General features: G+C 41.5%; 1 protein-coding gene across 2 annotated transcripts in view; it reads left to right on the forward strand.

The window, feature by feature from the left end:
- Nucleotides 1–21,513, forward strand: part of OSMR (oncostatin M receptor) — a 64,448-nt gene that overhangs the window by 19,465 nt on the left and 23,470 nt on the right. For both annotated transcript variants that reach the window (XM_032773042.2, XM_032773043.2), the window contains exons 3-6: nt 6,302–6,465; nt 12,865–13,033; nt 19,098–19,385; nt 20,856–20,985. In XM_032773042.2, coding sequence (XP_032628933.1) covers nt 6,302–6,465; nt 12,865–13,033; nt 19,098–19,385; nt 20,856–20,985 — 751 coding nt within the window. The remainder of the gene's footprint in view (nt 1–6,301; nt 6,466–12,864; nt 13,034–19,097; nt 19,386–20,855; nt 20,986–21,513) is intronic.

Genomic DNA, 21,513 nt, shown 5'->3' on the forward strand with positions numbered 1-21,513 from the left:
GAGGAAGAAGAGATGGGTCTGAAGGACTCCAGTAGTTAGTTTGAGGTTGGGAGGTTGGATAATTAGTTAAATGAAAAAACCTGAAGGAGAAATTAGTGAGTTAGGAGGCCTACATAAAAGTCAGCACTTTCTAGTCATTTAGAACTCTTTACAACCAGCCAGTACTAATATACTAATTGCTGGGATGAATACAGAGGCAATTCCCTCTCAGCTTTCACAGAGAATAAATTTTAGATAGATGCAAAGATGCTTATAGATCATCCCCGTCTGTGGAGTTATTGTTTTTATTATGGTAGTGCCTAAATGTCACAGGGTGCCCTATGAGAGAAGAGGTCAGTGCACCTCTGTGGGGCCCACTGACTCCTAATTAGGGTTAAAAGAGGTCCCTTCCATGACTTCAGGGCTTGGACTATCAGTGTACCCCTCCCGCCCCCCCAGGTGGGTGGCAGGGCTCGGGCTGTCAGTGCCCCTGTCTCAGACGGGGATCAGGCTTCCATGAATTCTTGTTTATTCTTGATCTATCCATGACTTTTACTAAAATAACCATGACAAAATCTTAAACTTATTCATTATCCACCTTCAAATCTCTTCTTAAAACTCTTTTGCCATGAAGCCTATAAAAAAACCTGAACAATTAGGTTTCTGATGTGCTAAAACCATTGTCAGCCATGCTGAGCAATATTGTCACATTGTTTTCTTGTACTCCCCCATCAGTGTCCTCCGTATTCATCTGTTGTCTCTCATCTTATACTTCGAACAGAAGCTCTTTGGGAGAGGGACTGTCTATTTGTTGTGTGTGTGTACAGTACGTAGCACCATGGGGCTTCTATGTTCTACAATAATTCAAACAACAACAAAACAATCTAAACGGACCAGGCAGATTCAGGGCGGAGGAAAGGGATAGAACATCAGCATGAACAAACACGATGGCATCCAACAGCATTCTAGTTTCACATTTGTTTGTAGTTTTTAAATTTATCACTTGCTCTCACCCTGAAAGGAGAATGCCAACATCTGCATGCCCCAAGTTCAGGGACTGTGAGGGGAAATGTGGCTGGGCCCAGATATGGTCAATTAGATTAAAAGAGGGGTATGCTCTGAGGAGTTTGATTTAGCTGCCAGGAGGAGTGAGACTTTCCATATGAGGAGGAAATCTTGGCTCAGTTTTGTCTTCATAAAGTTGTCCTTTTAAGCTCATTTTGAAATCAGGCTAAAGGAAGCCTTTTGAACTCCAGCTGTGGGAAGTGTTTTCACATGTTGTGACTATTGCTCAGTTACGCAAGCCTGTTGGACTTGCCCGACTTGTCACAATAAACGGATTTGCCATTTTGGATATTCTAGTAGGAACAAATAGAAAGTTTCATGCAGAAGTTGTGCTTTTCCTGTAAATGGTGCAAGTTAAATCAACCATATCCATTTTAATAGAACATGCACTGGGTCAGGATTTATAGATGCCATTTTAAGGAACAGCAGTCCAGTGTATTTTTCTTTTTGACAGCTTGATAATATCAACAGCATGCTTTACTTAAAGGTAAAGCCTTGAAAATATTCATCAGTTACATGATCTATAAAGATCAACATTTCAAACTTGGTACCTCAAGTCTGGGATCAAAAAACATTTAGGCACCTGAGTAAGTGGGATGGTTTTCAGAGTTGCTGAGTCTCCGCATAGGCACTGAAAAAATCTGTCTGCTTATTTAGGTGCCTAAATATAAATTAGATGCCCAACATAAGGCTCCCAAGCCTGAACATTTTTACCATAGTTTTTACACATAACTAGCTAAATATCTGGCATAAGCAAGTGTTTAATACCTTAAAAACATCAGCACATGATGTAAAATGCCCTAGTTGGGAAATACTGATTTAGCGATATCCCTAATATCAGTCAGCCAAAATCTGCTTATTGTGGAGCCATCCGAAGGCACAATGCCAGGACCTCAGTTGTAAGAAAATTTCTGTTTTATTGGTATTTTATTTGCTTATATGTTAAACAATAAACGTGTGCAATGAGACACCCACCAGTTCCTGCACTGCATAGGTATCTAATGACATGGCTTACTGCAGAATAGATTTTGGCTCTTGGCCTCTACCTAGCATGCATCCAGGCATGTCTTATGTTTAGTTATTTCTCTTGGGCACTTTCCATCAACACTGTTCGGTTTCTGTTTCATTGATTGTCAGAGTCCAGGGTTTCTAATCTGTGCAGTGCAGCTTTTAAAACAATGGCGTTCGAGCCTTTCATCTTTGTTGTACGTCACCTCTGATTAATCTCACAAAACTGTGTGGATATTTAGCATGATCCTGATCTTGCAAACATTTGCTTTCCTAGTGGGGACCTCACTCTTATCTTTCCTATGCTTGCCACTGAGGGATGCAGGAGGCCTCCACGTAGATGGTCCTGGTATCCTGTGGATCTACAGGGATTGGGCTTACTCCATAAGGGCAAACAATTTGCTCCCCCTTTATGGAACCATTTGAGAGGGAACTCAGGTGAGTTCCACAGAATATTCCTTCCCCAGAGCCTCCCTTCCATAGATTTTAATCCAGGAAGGGACAATCTGACCCATAGTAAACATTTTCACGGACCTGTTGACTTTGCCTTGCAGGTACATCTGCCTCCTTTCCTGAATGGCTCCCCAACCTGTTGTGATTCTTAAAAGGAAGACGCTGGGGTGGCCAGTTCCCAGTGGAAAGAAAACAGAAACCAACTTCCTTTCTGTACACATACAGGGATCTGTGCCCAGGTGCAGTGGATAGTACTCCACAGAAAGGAGTGGTCAAGAGAGAAGATTATGCTGACTATGCTGAGCAGCCAAGGTTAGGCAGTGGGGTAAAGAAGCATATGTAGATCTTTTCATTTATGGTGATTTCCAATCAATTTCAGCATAAGTATGGATCTTTTAACAAACTATCATCTTTGCATTGCCAGCATGGCTGTACCCAACCTTGTGTTCCCAGCTGTGCCAGTGCAATACACCCACATGGCACCATTCACATGCCTGTGATCTCTCCAGCACTAGTCATTGTTTATCAGATCCTGCTTTTGTTGTTTTGATAGTCACAGTCAAGAAAATGTAATCCTTGACTGTGCTGAAAACGTGCTGGCTTGTCATGTCTTCATCAGTCTCTAAAATCTCAAGATCCTATAGTTAAATTTATGGCTTATTTCACTGTCTCAGACATTTGGTTCCCTGCCATATCATCCTTGGCAATGAAGCTAAGAATCATGCTAGTTTCACTTCCAGTAAGACCTAAAGATTGCTGCCCCCTCTCTCTATTTGGACAGTGAAGTTCATTCACTCTCAGGCTTTACACCAGATAATTCTCTTGTAAACATGAAACATTTATAACATGTTCTGGGTTTCTTCACAGGTGCATAAAATTGATGGTCATTATTCTCACACTTGCATAGTTCCAGAATCACTGACAGGGTCCAGGCTGCTACATCGCTAGCACAGAGTTTTTTTCTTCTACAAATCAATCATATTCGTCACTTTTACTATAGCGGACATTGCATACTCTTGTGTTGCATAATCCCAGTTTTCTTCTCACACATCAGTCTTGAATTTCAACATTTTGCTTGTCTTTCCCCAAGAGAGAGATTGTGGGTGCATGTAAATATTTCCTTCCAAAACCTTTTAGGTACCAGCAACCATTCCTGATACTGACTGTCCAGAGAAAGTCAGCCTGAATGCTCCCTGAAATACTTGCATCTTGAAAGCAGGCCTGCAAAAGCCCTTCATAAGGTAGCATCAAGCTCTCTCTTCATAGTCCCTGGCTTCAGCAAATCCTTTTGGAGCAGTTTTCATGTTACTCACCCTTACAGAACCCTTTTTAAAAAAAGCAACAAAAAAACCAAACAGTTTCTAGCAGAGTCACTGAAAGACATACGTTTGCTAGAAGACGTGATTGGTTCTAAATGATTGGTGCAGTATGGAAATCCTCTTTCTATGTATTTACTTCCCTACAGGTTGGATCCTATGCCTCACCAGAATTATTAATAAAAATCCCAGATGAATCTAATACCTCAATCCTCATCACTGATATCTTCATCTGTAAAGTATTCTTTGCCAGGAATCATCATAAGTCAGGGGTGGGCAAACTTTTTAGCCCAAAGGCCACATCTGGGTATGGAAATTGTATGGAGGGCCATGAATGCTCACGAAATTGAGGGTTGGGTGTGGACGGAGTGTATGTGTGTGAGTGAAGGCTCTGGCTGGGGGTGCGGGCTCGGGATGAAGGGTTGGGGTGCAGGATGGTGCTCTGGGCTGGGACCAAGGGGTTCAGAGGGCAGGAGGGGGATCAGAACTGGGGCAAGGGATTGGGCCATGGGAGAAGGTCAGGGGTGCAGGCTCTGGGGGGTGCTTACCTCAAGCAGCTCCCAGAAGCAGCAGCAGCATGTCCCCCCTCCAGCTCCTACACGAAGGCACAGTCAGGCAGCTCTGGCCACTGCCCCATCTGCAGGTGCCACTCCTGCAGCTCCCATTGGCTGTTGTTCCCAGCCAATGGGAGCTGTGGAGGCGGCACTTGGGTCATGGGCAGCGTGTGGAAGTCCCTGGTTGACCCTATGCATAGGAGCCGGAGGGTGGACATGCTGTTGCTTCTGGGAGCCGCGTGAAGTGGGGCAAGCCCCAGACCCCGATCCCCAGCGAGAGCTCAAGGGCTGGATTAAAACGTCTGGAGGGCCGGATGTGGCCCCTGGGGTGTAGTTTGCCCACTCCTGTCATAAGTGGTTCATGCCTTTAGCCTTTAATTTCTCACAACTAAGGTAATGGTCTCAGTGCAGCCCTGCATAGAAGTTATTGCAAAACTAGGAACTAAGGCTATTACCTGAGTGGATGTCTTATTCTAAAACAGATACCACCTTTCAAACTTATGAGTGAAGCTAGATAGACTATGCCTAAAACAGCGTTACATTCAGCAGCTTCTTAACCTGTCCTGTTCTGCAGCTGGAATGAAATTGCTTGAGAGCACCCTTCTATTTACTGTGCCACTGTAAGCATCTACTGCCACAAGAAGAGCGTGGAGTGCTGAGATAATGGTCTTCAACCCTTCCAAGCCAAAACCAAACCTGGCCATAGGCCAGGCCTGAAAATGTTCAGGTGCTTCTGTAAATATCCACCAAATCCTAATGTCCCTGTGGTAAGAGAGCATTAAAATTCCATCAAAATATCTACAAAGTCCGTCCAGACCTTTAAGCCTCCTTTTATCGCTGGTTTCCCTAATGTAATGATGCTGGATTTTTCTAATCATACAGGTACTGAGTGCCCTTTCACTTAGTGTAGAGGGCTTGGCCTGGCCCTATAAAACTGAGGTGACCTAAAAATGCTTTATATGTCAGAGTGCAACTTTGTTCCTCTGCAGTGCCTCCTTGAGCTGAGTGAGGTGAAGCACACTGAATTCTAGCAATGAATCGCTCTCTCTCTAACCCTGACAGTGCTGGGGTGCAAACGGGCCAGTCTAGTTAGTATCAACATGTATGACCCTTAATTTAAAATAAACAGTTGTGGCATCCGATGCCCGAATGACAACAAAAACTGACAGTTTTGAAATTTTAGTATTTGGGCTTTTTTGATCCACCCCCCAAAATAAACAACCAACAAAAACCAAAGACCTCGGGGTGGTTGTTAGTCAGACAGTGCCCTGCTTGACTAGAGGCTTGGGTCTTCCTAAGATAAGCAGTTATGGGAAAACATTCTTACCTAATGTAACTCAAAAGGTGGTCTCTAGCTTCCAGCAAGCTTGGTGCCAGACTGCCCATGAACCTGTCCTTTGCTAAATACCAAAAGTGATAAATCTGCATTATGGATTGCCTGAAGAATTTAATTTCTTAAAAAAAAAAAGTTGTTTTAAATATTCATGTATTTTGCACATTAAAGCATCTATGCCCTACACAAACATTAATTTTTACAACACCCCCTGTGATAGGCAAAAAGTACAAGTGAGATTTTCAATAGCGCTTAGACTGGGCCCAACTTTTCTGCCATTCTTGATAACGGGGACAGAGTTAAGCCGTCATTAAGTGCTTTTGAAAATCCCAGCCTTAGCAGGCTGTATCATCGCCTTTCTTAAGGGAAGCAAAGGTTACATGATTGCATGGGCACAGTGAGTCAGTGTCAGAGCTGGCAGCAGAATTCAGTAGGTCCTGGGAGCCAGCTACCTACTCTCAGGTTTGTGATGAAAATATTGATGGGCCATTTCTCTAGTGGCCACAGTATTATAGCCTGTCTTGGCTCAAACAATTTGATGATGTTAAGCAGGCATGAGTGTTCATATTTTTTAACCATATTTACTCTTCCAGAAACCCAGGAATTTCTACCTACATTCCTCAAAGTTTCCAGGAATTTGCCTCTGCAGCGTTTGTTGGTGGAATGGGATGTTAGTGACTTAGCCCACCAGTTTGAACTAGAAATGGTTTTTGACATTCAAGTTAGTCGATCTGAAGAAATGAATGTTGTCTGGACAGTAAGTATCTTTTAAAAAACCTTTCAATGTATCAATATGAACAAAATCAAACATTCTGGTCTGTAGAGGTAGCTTTGTCACATGGACATGTCCAAGGCTTCATAAGAAGAGTCTACATATTTTACTAGGGCCACACTCAATTTAAGATAGAAAAGTTGTCTGATCATGGAAACAGAGTACATTAAGATGGATCATTGAGCTCTAAGTCCATTACTAAGGTTTCCCCCAAGTGCATGAGGGTGCCTTGAGGACTCCCCCACACTAAGGATTCCTTATTAGAGCCTCTATCCTCCTGGCTGAAGAAGAGAAGACAAAGACATAATTTCCGTTAGAGTTTCTTGTAGCTTCCCTCAAGAAACATGAGTCTAGAATGGGAAAACAAGCTTTGGTCTCCTGTGTGTGAGCACACTACAGTTAGGCCATCAAGCCTGACTATTGATTTGTGAATTTTATTCCTGTTTTCTTTTACTCACTTACTTTAGATGGTTATTGCCCTTCTTGTTTTCCATGCTGAGGAAAGAGCAAGCATAGGCCTTAGCAGTTGATGCCACTGCTGCCTCCGAGGCATTACCTGCCAAAATCCAATGCATTGCACTATTTGTATATTTTTCTGTGCCTTCTTGAGAATCAGCACACACTGGGAATATATGTGTGATAGGATCCCCGGGGTGCAGCCTAGCACTGTGGGACTGCTGTGCTCTCTTAACTCTCCAGCCTGGGCACTCTCTCACAATGCTTTGCTAGTGACAAGCAGCAAACCCCTTCAGGCGCTGTGATCACTCAGCACAATCACATGTGAAGCCCCACACCTAGCTAGATTGCATGAATGCTCCCAGAGCCCCTCATGAATCACACAGAGAAAGGCACCAGCCAAACCCCCCCAGCTCCCAGCCTTGTATCTCAGGAATATACCGTTTTGCACTGCTCAAGACAAGTTACGCAAATTTATTAATTGGTTCACCACTTTATCAATGGAAAGTGGATATACATCAGCCTTCATAAACCTGAGCAAACACCCTTACCAAACACTTCAGGCAAACTCACTGGTAAAGATAAACAGTTAATTAAATGTATTAACTACAAAAGATAGATTTTAAGTGATTATAAAAGTGATAAGCAAAAAGAGTTAGTTCCCAGAATAAAATAAAATATAAGCACACAGTCTAAACTGTCAACTTTATTAGAGTGGGCAACATCTAGATTAAGCAGTTTTCTCACCCCACTGGATATTGCAGTCCTCAATAGGTTTGTCTCTTAAACCTGAGCTAGTCTCCTCTGTTGGAGTCTTCAGTCTTTTGAGTACCCATGTTGCATGCTGCGTAGATGGGGAAGAAGAAAGGTGAAGCATGGGCCCCCTGTGTTCTGTTTTATATCCTTAGTCCATGTGCTTGGAGAACACAGATCCAGGCATGTCTGGTGGGCATTGCTGAGTCGCAAGGTGAAGCAATCCCCAGGTGTGTCTCCTGTGAGTGAGTCATTGAATTGTAACTTCTCTGCTGGACAATGGCTGATGAAGTCTGTTCAGCACTCACCCAGGCAGCGGTACCTCTTCCCTTTTCATTGTCTCTGGAGTAGTATCGGGGCACTTCCCAAACTGACAACATATTTTAGTGACAACGATAAAACACATTCTCATAACTTCATATGCATTAATGATACACACATTTAGATAGAAAAATGACTTTCAGCAGATCATAACCTCTCTCTGATACCTCACACAGCCTGCTTTATATGCAATATCACAATTATATATAGATGAGAAATAGGGGGGTACAGGACTCTCCCCCAAAGTATAGAATGTCACAACATACTCAAGAGGGAATAGACTAAAATTGCTGCTAAGCTTATAGTCCAAGTCACCAAATTAAATCGCCTAGTAAACTGGTGTGAAACAAGTATGCTCCAGGAGTGCAGGGCCGGTGCTTCCACTAGGTGACCCTAGGTGGTCGCCTGGGGCAGCAGGATTTGGGAGGCAGCATTTTGCTGCTCTCGGCGGAAATTTGGTGGCGGGTCCCGGAGCGAGTGAAGGACCTGCCACCAAGTGCCCTGAAGACGTAGAGTGGAAGGACTCCTGCCGCCGAATGCTCAGAGGAAGAGCACTGCCACTGAGGGCGGCAAAAACCCTGGCGCTGCTCCTGCAGAAGTGTTTTAACAAAAGTGATATTTTTTAAATCTATATTTGCAGGGCTTTTAAATATATTTTTTTCACCATCTGCTGATTGAAATGTGGGAGAATATTAACCACAGATGTTAAAACCTAGAAAAATCTGAGGAAATCCTAATTCTCAAGGCCAGTTTATTATACAAGAAAGCCACTACCCAGAAGAATAGACAGAGAGTGGGATTTTTAGATGCGTTCAGTGTTGATTTAACTCTGCTTCTGTTGAAGTCAATGAGAGTGGAATTAGAACAATGCTGATCACTTCTGAAAATTCCATCTGCTAGGACATCAAGAATGCAACATACTGAATCATGCCTGTTAAAAACTAGACTATACTAGAGGCAGGGAGGGTCCACACTGCTGAAAGCCAGAATTGCAAAAGTCCCCTGGACTTCAATAGGGCCAGGATTTTGCCCGTTGTGTTTTAAGGAAGCAAAATGCCTCCCAGGCTGAGTACGGTTCACAGTAAATTGCTATTTATACCTCTCTAATTTGTTTTTGCAGCACAGAGAATGCTCCTTACCAAGGAATGCTATCACTCTCTCACCTTACGCAAGCTAAACTGACTTTTGCGACTTTGGTATCTTAGGAAGAAAGAGTTTTCTCTTTAGATCGATTTTAGGGAGGAAAAAGTGATGAATGCCAAGAGGACAAATAGCCTTGATTAAGATAATGGCTAGTCTTGGAAACAGACATGGCATCCCATTAGTCTAGCAATAAAGCTTCAGTATAAAATAAATGGCCATTTGTGGCACCCTTACTTAAAGAGTAATAGACTCATTATAATTATTTAGATTTATTTACCATTTAATAGGGAAGAATATGAGAGCTCATTATGTATTATCACTTCCCATAGAAATTGAAGTAATTGATTCAAAATCAACATGGTGCATGCTTGATTTGCCTTCCACTGAAAGACAGACAGGCTTGTAAATCCCAAATCAGTAGGCTGAATTTATATGATTAATATCTAATGCATAGGGTGAAAGCTTAACATACAAAGTCCATTTGTTTAGTTGTTGTGTGTCACTACCAGCAGCTTATGTTCTTACTACTATTTTATTATAAAGAAGAAAGTACCATAATAATACAATGGATGAGTGATATAGTTCATGCTGAAGCAAGTACAGTTTGCATACTATTCAGAACAGAAGCTAAAGAGGTCCCCTGAAATTAAAAATGACCATTAAATCATAAAATGTCACTGAAATCAATTGTAAAAGTCTGGGGAGAAAAAACATTGAAAAAAATCCAAGTGTTCTTATGAACAGAGATAGTGATGTTGAATTTTAATCCTAGTCAGAGCTGTCAGTGGAGCTATGCTGATTTACACCAGCTGAGGATAGGACCCAGTTTCTTGTTTTTAAAAAAAGAAGAAGCGTTCTGAGCTGTACACTTGCAGCAAGCAATTCAATTAGAATAGCGTGTGTGCACACGTGCGTGTTCTTTTGCAGTGGCCTTGAGCCATGCTCCTGCACTGGGGCTGTGCAGAACTGCAGTGTGCTGGGAAAAATGCCCTCCCTTTAGAAAACAGAGCAACATTTGCCTGCATGGCTAGTCTGGTCCTTGAATCAGTTTGAGTTACGGTGACCTGGGGCTGTCCCCATGCACTATATGCACTAGCAGGGATAACCCCACACATGGTCTCTCTGCTCAGGAGGATGTCGGGAATGAGATTGCAAGGGATCTTCCACCAGGCAGGAACCAGCCTCCGTCCAGCCCTTCATTAATTTTGCTAGTATGTTATCGTTCACTTTTTTATAGGACTACAACTACTGACTTGCTGTATAAATGATTCCCTAAGACCTCTTTGCTGTCATCAACATATTTTCCATTGTATATTTTAGACAGTCAGTATCCTCATAGAACATCGGGGTTGGAAGGGACCTCAGGAGGTCATCTAGTCCAACCCTCTGCTCAAAGCAGGACCAATCCCCAACTAAATCATCCCAGCCAGGGCTTTGTCAAGCCTGACCTCAAAAACCTCTAAGGAAGGAGATTCCACCACCTCCCTAGGTAACCCATTCCAGTGCTTCACCACCCTTCTAGTGAAAAAGTTTTTCCTAATATCCAAACTAAACCTCCCCCACTGCAACTTTCTTCCTCTTGGCTTCCATAGACAGATAAATGTCCTTGCAACGGTAGTATATTTTAAAATATTTTTTTTTCAGATTACAAAGCCGCACCATATCTTTTAAACCATTTCCTACCATGCCTTTTGTTCCCCGTCCCATTGTAGGACTTTCAGCTCTCTTTCAGCCTGAGGACTACAGTCAAATATAAAATGAATTCTCCACCAATACAGATATATACAGTAGCAGTGTAGAGTGAGGATGTACATAAGCCTCCAGATGATCAGAAAACCATCAAGTGTGAAGCTATGTATTGAATGTTGTGTGTTCAAATTAGCATAACTGCAAGCACAATCAACCTATTGGTCACCTGAAAGTGAAATTACTACTTTTGAACATACAGGGCCTGATCCATCACTGCATGATTCTGATTTTATGCGGACATAGCTTCACTGATTTCAGTAGAATTGCACTGTCAGAGTGGGAACAATACAATGGTGAATCAAGCCTGCAATCTCGCTAACTACATATGTAAACGAGCTCTGCAGTTACACACAAACTTTTCTGAAAATTTGAGATGCAGGATTACAACTGGGATTTTCAAGGAGCCTTAGAGAGTTACACACCCAATGTTACCTGGGGATTTCAGAACCCAAAACAGTGGTAACTTACCTTTTATTTTAGGCAGTGTCAGGAATAAATCAATGGGAACAGTGCTTCTGTCCAATAAATGATTGATATAAGCAAGCATGCTCTTATTTAAAACTACTTTATTTATATATTGGATATTAAGCGCACGCATGCGCGCGCACACACACACGCACAGAATTGGTTTAGGACATTCCAGATATAGTTACCCATAATCTGAGATGGTTGAGTGATTAACAGCCGGGCTTCCAGGGGCCCTTTTTCCATACAGCCGGTGAGGAGTTTAGCTGTAAGCTCCTTGCCCGAAGAAAAGCTCCCTCAGACTGCTCTGAGGTATTTACTTTTGCCTAATTTTTTATAGCTAATTTTAACAAAGCACATAACCTATAGTGACTCCTAGTGGGTTAGCATAACAACCTCTACTGGGTTACCAATTTTTAAAATTTTTATAAACTACTTAATATTTTTAGCTAACAAGAATAACAACATGTCAGGGGCACCTAAAACCCAGGTTGCAATTGACATACTTTTTGTAATTTCTGTTCTATTTTTTTAATTCTGATTAATAAACTACAAGGATGCAGCTGTCTGACCTTGTCTCACAAAGGCCTAAGATTATTTCTAGCAATGTGGTGTTTGGTTTTCAGTTGGCAGTGGCTGAACGTACAAAATGGCTGACTGTCGTACTGTCAAGTTCTGGGGCACACACAGGAATGTCAATTCTGGGGTAACACCAACTCTTTCTGAGCCTATCTTATGTCATAACAGCTAAACCTAATTCCAAACTAAGCATTCTCTACATATTTTTGTTCACCATAACTCCGCATACTCTGCCTTAATAGGATATGTACCTAATCACATCAGTCATGCCATCAGGGGCTCATTCACCTGCACATCTACCAACGTGATATATGCCATCATGTGCCAGCAATGCCTGTCTGTCATATACATTGGCCAAACCAGACAGTCTCTACTCAAAAAGAATAAATGGACACAAATCTGATATCAGGAATCTTAACATTTAAAAACCAGTGGGAGAACACTTCAACCTCTCTAACCACTCAGTGACAGATTTGAAGGTGGCAATTTTACAACAAAAAAACTTCAAAAACAGACTCCAAAGAGAGACTGCTGAACTTGAATTAATATGCAAATTAGATACAATTAACTTAAGTTTGAACAGAGACTGGGAATGGTTGGGCCATTTCACTAATTGAATCTATTTCCCCATGTTAAGTATCCTCACACCTTCTATGTGTCATCTCGATTATCACTTCAAAAGTTTTTTTTTCTCCTGCTGATGATAGCTCATCTCTATTGGCCTCTTACAGTTGGTATGGCTACTTCCATCTTTTCATGTTCTCTGTACATACAAATATCTTCTTGCTGTGTGTTCCAGTCCATGCATCCGATGAAGTGAGCTGTAGCCCACGAAAGCTTATGCTCAAATAAATTTGTTAGTCTCTAAGGTGCCACAAGTACTCCTGTTCTTTTTACTTACCTATTGTTTGTTTTTAGGAGTATTATAACACAACTCTCAGTAAATTGAATAAAACTCTGCACTGGAGCTGGGATTCAGAATTACCTTTGGAATGCACGTCCCACTCTGTAAGAATCAGGAGCATGGTGAATGATGAAAGATTCTCTAAACTCTGGAGTTCTTGGAGTCAGTGGAAGACTGTGCTGGGTAAGCAAAGCAAGACTTTGGAATATTTCCTTGCTGATTTAATGCTGTGGTTTAATTTGCTAGTGTAAAACCGGTAAAATATTGGAGTTCATGTCAGCAGTGATTATGCAACATCAATGGACCATTTTAGAATTTACTGCTAATACAGCAGAACCCCGTTTATCTGATCTAGTTGGGACAGGCCAGGCTAGATCAAAAAAGCAAAAATCAGGACAAACTGGAGAATGGGGAAATGTGATGCTGCAGCACCATCTAGCGGCCAAAGGAGAGATTACCCGCTTCTGGCTTTGGAGTTCTGGTTGTTTGGTAAACATAGAGAGCCAGTTAAGGAAGGGTCAGATAAACGGGGTTCTACTGTACTTGTCTGTATTGTTTCATAGAGCCATAGAAATGTGGGACCAGAAGGCCCTCATGAGGTCATCTAGTCCTCCTCCGCCTTCCCTCCTGCCCCACCCCCCCAGCGCTGTGCTGGGGGAGGATTAAGTATACCTAGCACATCCCTGAAAAGTGTTTTTGTCTACCCTGTTCTTAAAATCTCCAATGGCAGGGGTTCCACAGCCTCCCTAGATAACATGTTCTAGTGCTTAACTATCCTTACAGTTTTGGTCTCACAATCAACATCAAGAAGACAGAAGTGATGTACTAGCCTGTACCAAGAAAGACTTATGTAGAACCTATTATCACAGTGCATGGCCAAACCCTCCAGGCACTGGACAAGTTCACCTACCTTAGCAGTACACTGTCACCTGCAGTTCACATTGATAGTGAAACTAACGCCAGAATTGCCAAAGCAAGTGTGGCCTTCGGCAGAGTATGTGCAAATGTGTGGGAGTACACAGGGATTAGTCAAAACAAAACTGAAGGTCTACAAAGGTATCATGTTTCCAACTTTAATGTATGCATGCAAAACCTAGATGGTGTATAGATGCCATGTTATGAAGCCGAATCACTTTCACATGGACTGTCTGAGTTAACTGATGAGGTTAAGATGGCAAGACAAGGTTCCAGATAGTAAGATTCTCAGACGGGCGGGTATTCTAAGCATCCGTACTCTGTTCATGAAATCACAAATGAGATGGGTAGGCCATGTCACCAGAATGTCAGGTGAGTGACTGCCAAAGATCTTTTATGGTGAACTAAAGCAGGGAAAATGTTCTCAGGAAGGCCAGAAGAAATTTTTGAAAGACTCCCTGAAGTTATCCTTGAGGCATTTCAACAGTTTTGGGAAGATCTTGCTCATGATCATTCTACCTGGTGAAGTCTCATCCATACTGGATCACCAGTCTGAGTAGAGGAGAACTACTGAGGCAGAGCAGAAGTGCCAGCAGCATAAATCTCACAACAGCAGCATGTCCACTGTTAATCAAGTAACCCATTGTGACATCTCTTGTTCAGTGTGCTGTAGACAGTTCAAAGCTCAAATTTCCCTGATCAGACAATCATGTGTTCACAGAAACCAAATCAATCTGTAATGTCATGATCATCTTCGAACTTGAAGGACGAACAACAACAACATCGTTATAGTTAGAAAGTTTTTCCTAATAGCTTCCTTGTTGCAAACTAGAACGTTTACTTCTTGTCCTTCCTTAGCAGGTATGGAGAACAATTGATCACTGTCCTCTTTATGACAGATTTGAAACCAGATATCAGGTCGCCTTCCTCAGCCTTCTCTGCATTAGAGCAAATATGTTCAGTTCTTCCTCATACAGTTTTCCAGCCCTTTTCCCATTTTTGTTGAATGCTGTCCAGTTTGCATCTTTCTGAAAATGTGGTGTTCAGGACTGGACACAGTACTGACCAGTGCTGGGACAATTACCTCCTGTGCCTTACATATGACACTCCTATTAATACATACCAATATACTTGCCTTTTTTGCAACTGCATCACATTGACGACTTGTATTGAATCTGTGATCCACTATAACCCCCATATCGTTTTCTTCTCAAGTGAAGTGTTTCACACTTGTCTTCATGGAATTTCATCTTGTTGATTTCAGACCAGTTCTTCAGTTTATCAAGGTCATTTTGAATTCCAGTCCCATCTTCCAATCCAATCCCTTCCAGCTTGTTGCAGCTGCACATTTTATTAATATACTCTCTACTTCATTCTTCTTCACACAGCACACAGTCAATCTGTGGAACTCCTTGCCTGAGGAGGTTGTGAAGGCTAGGACTATAACAGCGTTCAAAAGAGAACTGGATAAATTCATGGAGGTTAAGTCCATAAATGGATATTAGCCAGGATGGGTAAGGAATGGTGTCCCTAGTCTCTGTTTGTCAGAGGGTGGAGATGGATGGCAGGAGAGAGATCACTTGATCATTGCCTGTTTGGTTCACTCTCTCTGGGACACCTGGCATTGGCCACTGTCGATAGACAGGATACTGGGCTAGATGGACCTTTGGTCTGACCCGGTATGGCCGTTCTTATGTTTCTTATGTTCTTATTATCTAAATCATTAATGAAAATACTAAATGGCACTGGCCCCAGAACAGACCTTTGCAGGACCTCTCTTGATACATCCTCCCAGCTTAACAGCAAACCATTCCGAACTCCTCTTTGAGTATAATTTTTCAGCCAGTTGTGAACCCACTTTATAGTAATTTAATCTAGACCAGAGTCCCTAGTTTGTTTAGGACTATGTCATGTAGGAGTGTGCCAAAAACCTTCCTGAAATCCTGATATATTGTGTCTACTGCTTCCCCGCTATAGAATAGGCTGTAAACATGTCAAAGACGGAAATTAGATTGGTTTGGCATGATTTTGTTTTTGACAAATTCATGTTAGCTATTACTTATCACCCTGGTTTCCTCTAGGTTTGAACAATTGTTTCATATAGTGCATTGTTTTCAATGTTTTTACTGTCCTAGAAAAATGATAGAACTTCCAAGTATTGATTAATCTCATTAGAAAAACTGTAGTCAGCAAATTAAAACAACAGATAGAGTATTGCTGTATACAGGCAAAGAAGATAGATAGCTGCTGGGTAGAGCCAGGAACTCTTGCTTTTTTCCTAGCTCTGTCATGGATTTGCTATGCGACCTTGGACAAATTGCTTCACCTTCCTGTGCTTCTCTTTACCCAATTGTAGCATAGATAGAACAAGGCTCACTTTCCTTACAGGAGATAATGAAGATTGATTGTATTTTGTATAGTGCTTTGAGATTCTCAGGTGAAAACTACAATACAATTGCAAAGTATAAGGTATGAGACAACCTGCTCATGACCACCAATTCTTGCATAAAAGTAGTAAAACTGTGAAAAGTGGTACAGATCTCACTCACTTTATTTAGAAAACAAACGTGTGCATGGAATTCACTCTAAAGGACTCAGTCTTGCAGCCTTTGTTGACTGGGACTAGTCACATGGATTAAGTCAGTAGGATTCTGACCACAATAAATGGAGTTAAATTTAAAATAGACTATTATATGTTTTGAGAGTGTGGTTTTTATTCTTAAAGAACAAAAGACAATATGAGACGAGAATGTTATGTTTTGGGCATCTGTTTGAATGACAGATTTCTTACCTGCATTCTTAATTTAAAGGTTTCTACTGAAGGCAATGAGAAATGTAAGTATTGAATAAGTTAATTAGCAAAACCTCATGTTATATGATGGTATTATTTTACAGGAAACTTTTAATGCTGTTAATCCAGATTGTATTAAATCATGCATTTAAAATATGTTCAGTTTTAGTTTCAGTAAAGTTATATAAATTACATTTTATACCTGGCTAGAAGGCAATTGAGTTGTGCAACTCCAGGATCTCTTAGGCTACATCTACACTGTGCCGCCTTACAGTGGCTCAGCTGTGCTGGTACAGCCATGCCATTGTAAGATACATGGTGTAGCCATTCTGTCTCCATGAGAGTGTTCTCCTGATGACAAAATTAAACCACCCCCAACAAGGGAGGTGGTAGCTTTGTTGGTGGGAGAGCATCTTCCATCGATGAAGTGCTGTCCACCCTGGTGCTTTTCATCATTAAAACTTCTGTCGTTTGGGGAGTAATTTTTTCGCACCTCTGAGCAACAAAAGTTTTAACAACGAAAGTGCAGTGTAGACACAGCCTGAGGGCATGTCTTCACTAGCAACGTTAAAGTGCTGTCACGGCAGCGCTTTAACGTGGGTGTGTGGTCGCAGCTTCAGCGCTGGGAGAGCACTGGTGCACTGTCTACACTGGCACTTTACAGTGCTGAAAGTTGCAGAGCTGTAAAGTGCCAGTGTAGACAAGGCCTTAGTCTTTGAGGATAAATTTAGTCCTACTTTGTGGTATATCCATAATGCCCTTGGCAATGCTGCTGTAGTAAACAAGGAAACTATAATATCCTTACCACTGAAGTCTGACTTGTTCTTTTGATTAGGGCTTTTCTAGGAAGGCAATATCTCTTCGGAAGCTGTTGCATAATAATTCTTGGACTCAGTGCAGAATCACTTCAGCAATTTCAACTTTGTAACAGCATCATGTGTTCTGTGAATGTGGGACATAAATTAACCACTGGTGATTCTTGCTTCACTGTCATCAGGCTGTAGTATTCATATAAACTAATACAAAGAGCCAAGAGTTACCAGTATTAATGGTTCTCTGAAGTTTATATTTTTTTTCCCCTAATACACAATTGTTGATTTGGCTTTGCGTTCATGTACTAGTTTAATATGAACAGACAAAAGCCTCTCTGTAGCTAAGGTTATAACAAGGTTTCTATTTCAGAGTGGTAGCCGTGTTAGTCTGTATCAGTAAAAACAATGAGGTGTCCTTGTGGCACCTTAGAGACTAACAAATTTGTTACATTTGTTAGTCTCTAAGGTGCCACAAAAGTTTCTATTATAAGGCTTCTGGGACTTAGAGCCACAATGGTTTAGGCTGCCTTGATGAACTCCTGGCCACACGGAAGTCAACAGTAGAACTCCCATTTGCTTCACTAGGGCCAGGATTTCACCCCTTAACTCTGTATTTCCATATTTCCACATTTTTGAAAAAAGGTAATCTTAATTTAGAATTTCTAGACATTTTTATCATTTAATTAGGGGAGGCGGTGGAAGAGTTGAGGATGGGGGTTAGGATTACAGCTCTCTAGTAAGTTTTTTTTGTTTGTTTTTTTTAAAGTTTTGATACAGACGTATAACCTTAACTAGTTTCTCACAGGTTTGTCTTTGGCAATCATAATTAATATTAAGGACAAGAGACACTAGTAGTAAACCAACTACTAATGTCACTTCTGAATGAACTTCTGTGAACTGTGAACTTGACAGAATACAAGGCAGTGATTAGCCCTTTCAGATTGACTGTTTTCACTGGAACAGCATCATTTCTGGTGAACTTAGATGACTTCTAAAAATGTGTTTTGAAAGGATGACTAAACGGTTCAGTTAAGGAACTACTATCTGCACTGGTTCAGGTTCGCACAGGTCCTGCTTGGATTTAGATATTAGAAATGTTACCACATGTAGCAGGAGAAGCACAGGGCCCTTAACTTGGGTCTTGGGAGATAAAAAGCCTTTCAGACTCACCTTTTAATGGATGAAATCTTTTTATTCTAGTTAGACTGAAGCCATAAGGAATCCATTTATGTATTAACATTGGACATTTCCTGGTCATTAAGGAACAAATGTTCACACCTAGCATCTCAGCTTGCCTTTGCAAAATCATATATACAAATCCCACGTTGAGGTCAGATGTAAAGCCCACTAAAGTTAATGGGAGCCTTTCCATTGACTTTGTTGGGTTCTGGATCAGGTCCTAGGGGGTGAAATTCACCACTGTACAAAGGCTCATGCACCACTTAAGTTTTATATCTTAAGGGTTTAAGGAGAACTGAAGTGAGAGAACATCACATGATGGTGTACAAATAGATGTTTGCATGTGGATAGTTGAGGTACAATTACTAAATGTGTGCAAATGCCTAGTTATGCATTCAAAGTCACAGGCACCTATCTTGAGCACCCTTTTGAAAACTTGTCCCTAGTGCTTTCTCAGCTATCTAGTCATGGGGTAGACTGTTTACAAGAGACTCCATGGCATAAAGAAAGTACATTCAACTGAAGAGTTTTATTCTTTTGTATCTTGCAGGCCTAGATACTTCGGATGACTACACACCATACATCTTCCCAGAAGATAAAGTTGTAGAGGAAGGCTCAAATGTCACTTTTTGCTGCATTGGAGGCAAAGATAGCCGAATTTTAAATTTTTTGTTTAATTACACTGAATATTATTACCCAGACTCAAACACAAGCCAGCGAAACATGGTGATTACTGTGAATAAGGTGTTGCATGCAGAAATGCCTGGCATTCCTGCCTTTTGTAACCTCTCTGGTAAAGGAAACAAAAATTACAGTGCAACACTTCTCTTTGTGGGCAGTAAGTACACACTTTGCTTTTTCTGTTGCTGGGAGGGATTGCTTTCTACAAAAATCACTTGTAAAGTTCGCTTGGGTTCTGAGCTGCTATAAATTAGCATTGCTCCGGTGGCCTCTGTGGAGCTATGCCTATTTACACCGGCTGAGGAACTGGCTCCGACTGTGTGTCCTCGCATTACACGTTCCAGAGAAGAAAAGTTTGTTTTCAAGTGTAAAGAGTGCAAGTAGATTTTGACTAAAAGAGGTTCATGGATTAATCCCAAGACCTTTTAATCCTTTAGCAAACAGATAAATCTGGAAGCTTAAATTAATAACTTTGGTAGATACTAAAATATTGGACTGAATAAAGACACTAGATTTATGGCTTTTTACAGCAATCTACTACCCTCCCTTCCCTTTTCCCTGCAGCTGCCTTCCTCCTCCAACTGGAGGAGTGTTAACAGGCCACTTCACCTTGAACAGTCCCTTGAAATATGTGTTAACTACTTATGCTGAACAATCTATTCTACCTTGTATTTAGCTGTGACACTCTGAACACATTTCCCAAGCTATGTCTCCACTGCAAATTACTTTGGTAAAAGTTACATCTCTCCGGAGTGTAAATAAGCGATACTTAAGTGACGCGAGTTATACTGATCTAGGTGCCGGTGTGGTCAGCACTTGGTCAGACATAGTTACTGCCTCTCGCTAAGCCGTTTTCACCAGAAGTGCTACAGCAATGCAGCTGCATCAGTGCTGCATCAGTGCAGGTGTGCTGCTGTAGTGTAGACATACACAGAGCTCTTAGGTCTGAGGCTAAGCTCAAAAGCTTGTCTCTCTCACCAACAGAAGTTGGTCCAGTAAAAGATATTACCTCACCCAGCTTGTGTTTCTAATATCCTGGGACTAGAGTGACCAGATGTCCTGATTTTATAGGGACAGTCCCAATATTTGGGGCTTTTTCTTATATAGGCATCTATTACCTCCCCATCCCTATCCTGATTTTTCACATTTTCTATCTAGTCACCCTATCTGGGACTGACACAGCTACAACAATACTGACTTAACAAGCACAGACAAGCTGGGTGAAATTTTTATTGGAGAGAGAGAGAAAAGATTTTGAGCTTACACAGCTCTCCTGGTTGAACACGGTCACCTAAGAATTCAGCCTGAATGTGCACAATATTAGCATAGCATAAAACTTTTCCCCTCCAAGTATAGAAGTAAGTTTGAAGTTGGATGACATCCTAAACATTGGATAGAACATTATTTTACATAAACAACATGTTTGGAGTGCAGTGATCTTTCAGAGTACAGTACATTTTAGTCTGCTTTCTTCTCAGAGGCTGTCTTTGTAAGAGTGCAGTTGAAATAATAATGCCTGTAGTCAACCAGACTTTGTACATGTTAATCGTTAGTTAAAGGCAAAAATGTTATGTGGTTGTTGCTACATTTGTCATGTTGATCTTCTCTTCTTGGTTTTAATTACAAGAACCACCTCATGAGCCTAAAGGTCTTTCCTGTGACACTCGGGACATGACGACATTAACCTGTACTTGGGATCCAGGAGAAGATACCTATCTTTATGGGCCTTATTCAACAAAATACCACTTGTTTGAAAGGTACGTTTTCTTATTTGATTAAATTAGTTATGGCCTGTGCTATACAGGACGTTTGACGAGAAGATCTAATTGTCCCTTCTGCCCTTGGAATCTATTAAAGTGTTTTTCTCTGTATGCTACAAGGAGTTATACCCTTTTCCAGCTCATTAAGCAATACATTCAAACAACAAAGGTTTAACAGCACAGGACTTTGGACCACCCACCATTAACACTTTGGCCTGGTCTACACCACGTGTTTATACCGAATTTAGCAGAGTTAAACCGTTTAACCCTGCACTTGTCCACACAACAAAGCCCTTTATATCGATATAAAGGGCTCTTTAAAACAGATTTCTGTACTCCTCCCCGACGAGGGGAGTAGCGCTGAAATTGGTATTGCCATGTCAGATTAGGGTTAGTGTGGCCGCAAATCAATGGTATTGGCCTCCGGACGGTATCCCAGAGTGCACCATTGTGACCGCTCTGGAAAGCAATCTGAACTCAGATGCACTGGCCAGGTAGACAGGAAAAGCCCCGCGAACTTTTGAA

The sequence above is a fragment of the Chelonoidis abingdonii genome, chromosome 6 (genome assembly GCF_003597395.2).
Source record: "Chelonoidis abingdonii isolate Lonesome George chromosome 6, CheloAbing_2.0, whole genome shotgun sequence".
Lineage (NCBI taxonomy): Eukaryota > Metazoa > Chordata > Testudines > Testudinidae > Chelonoidis > Chelonoidis abingdonii.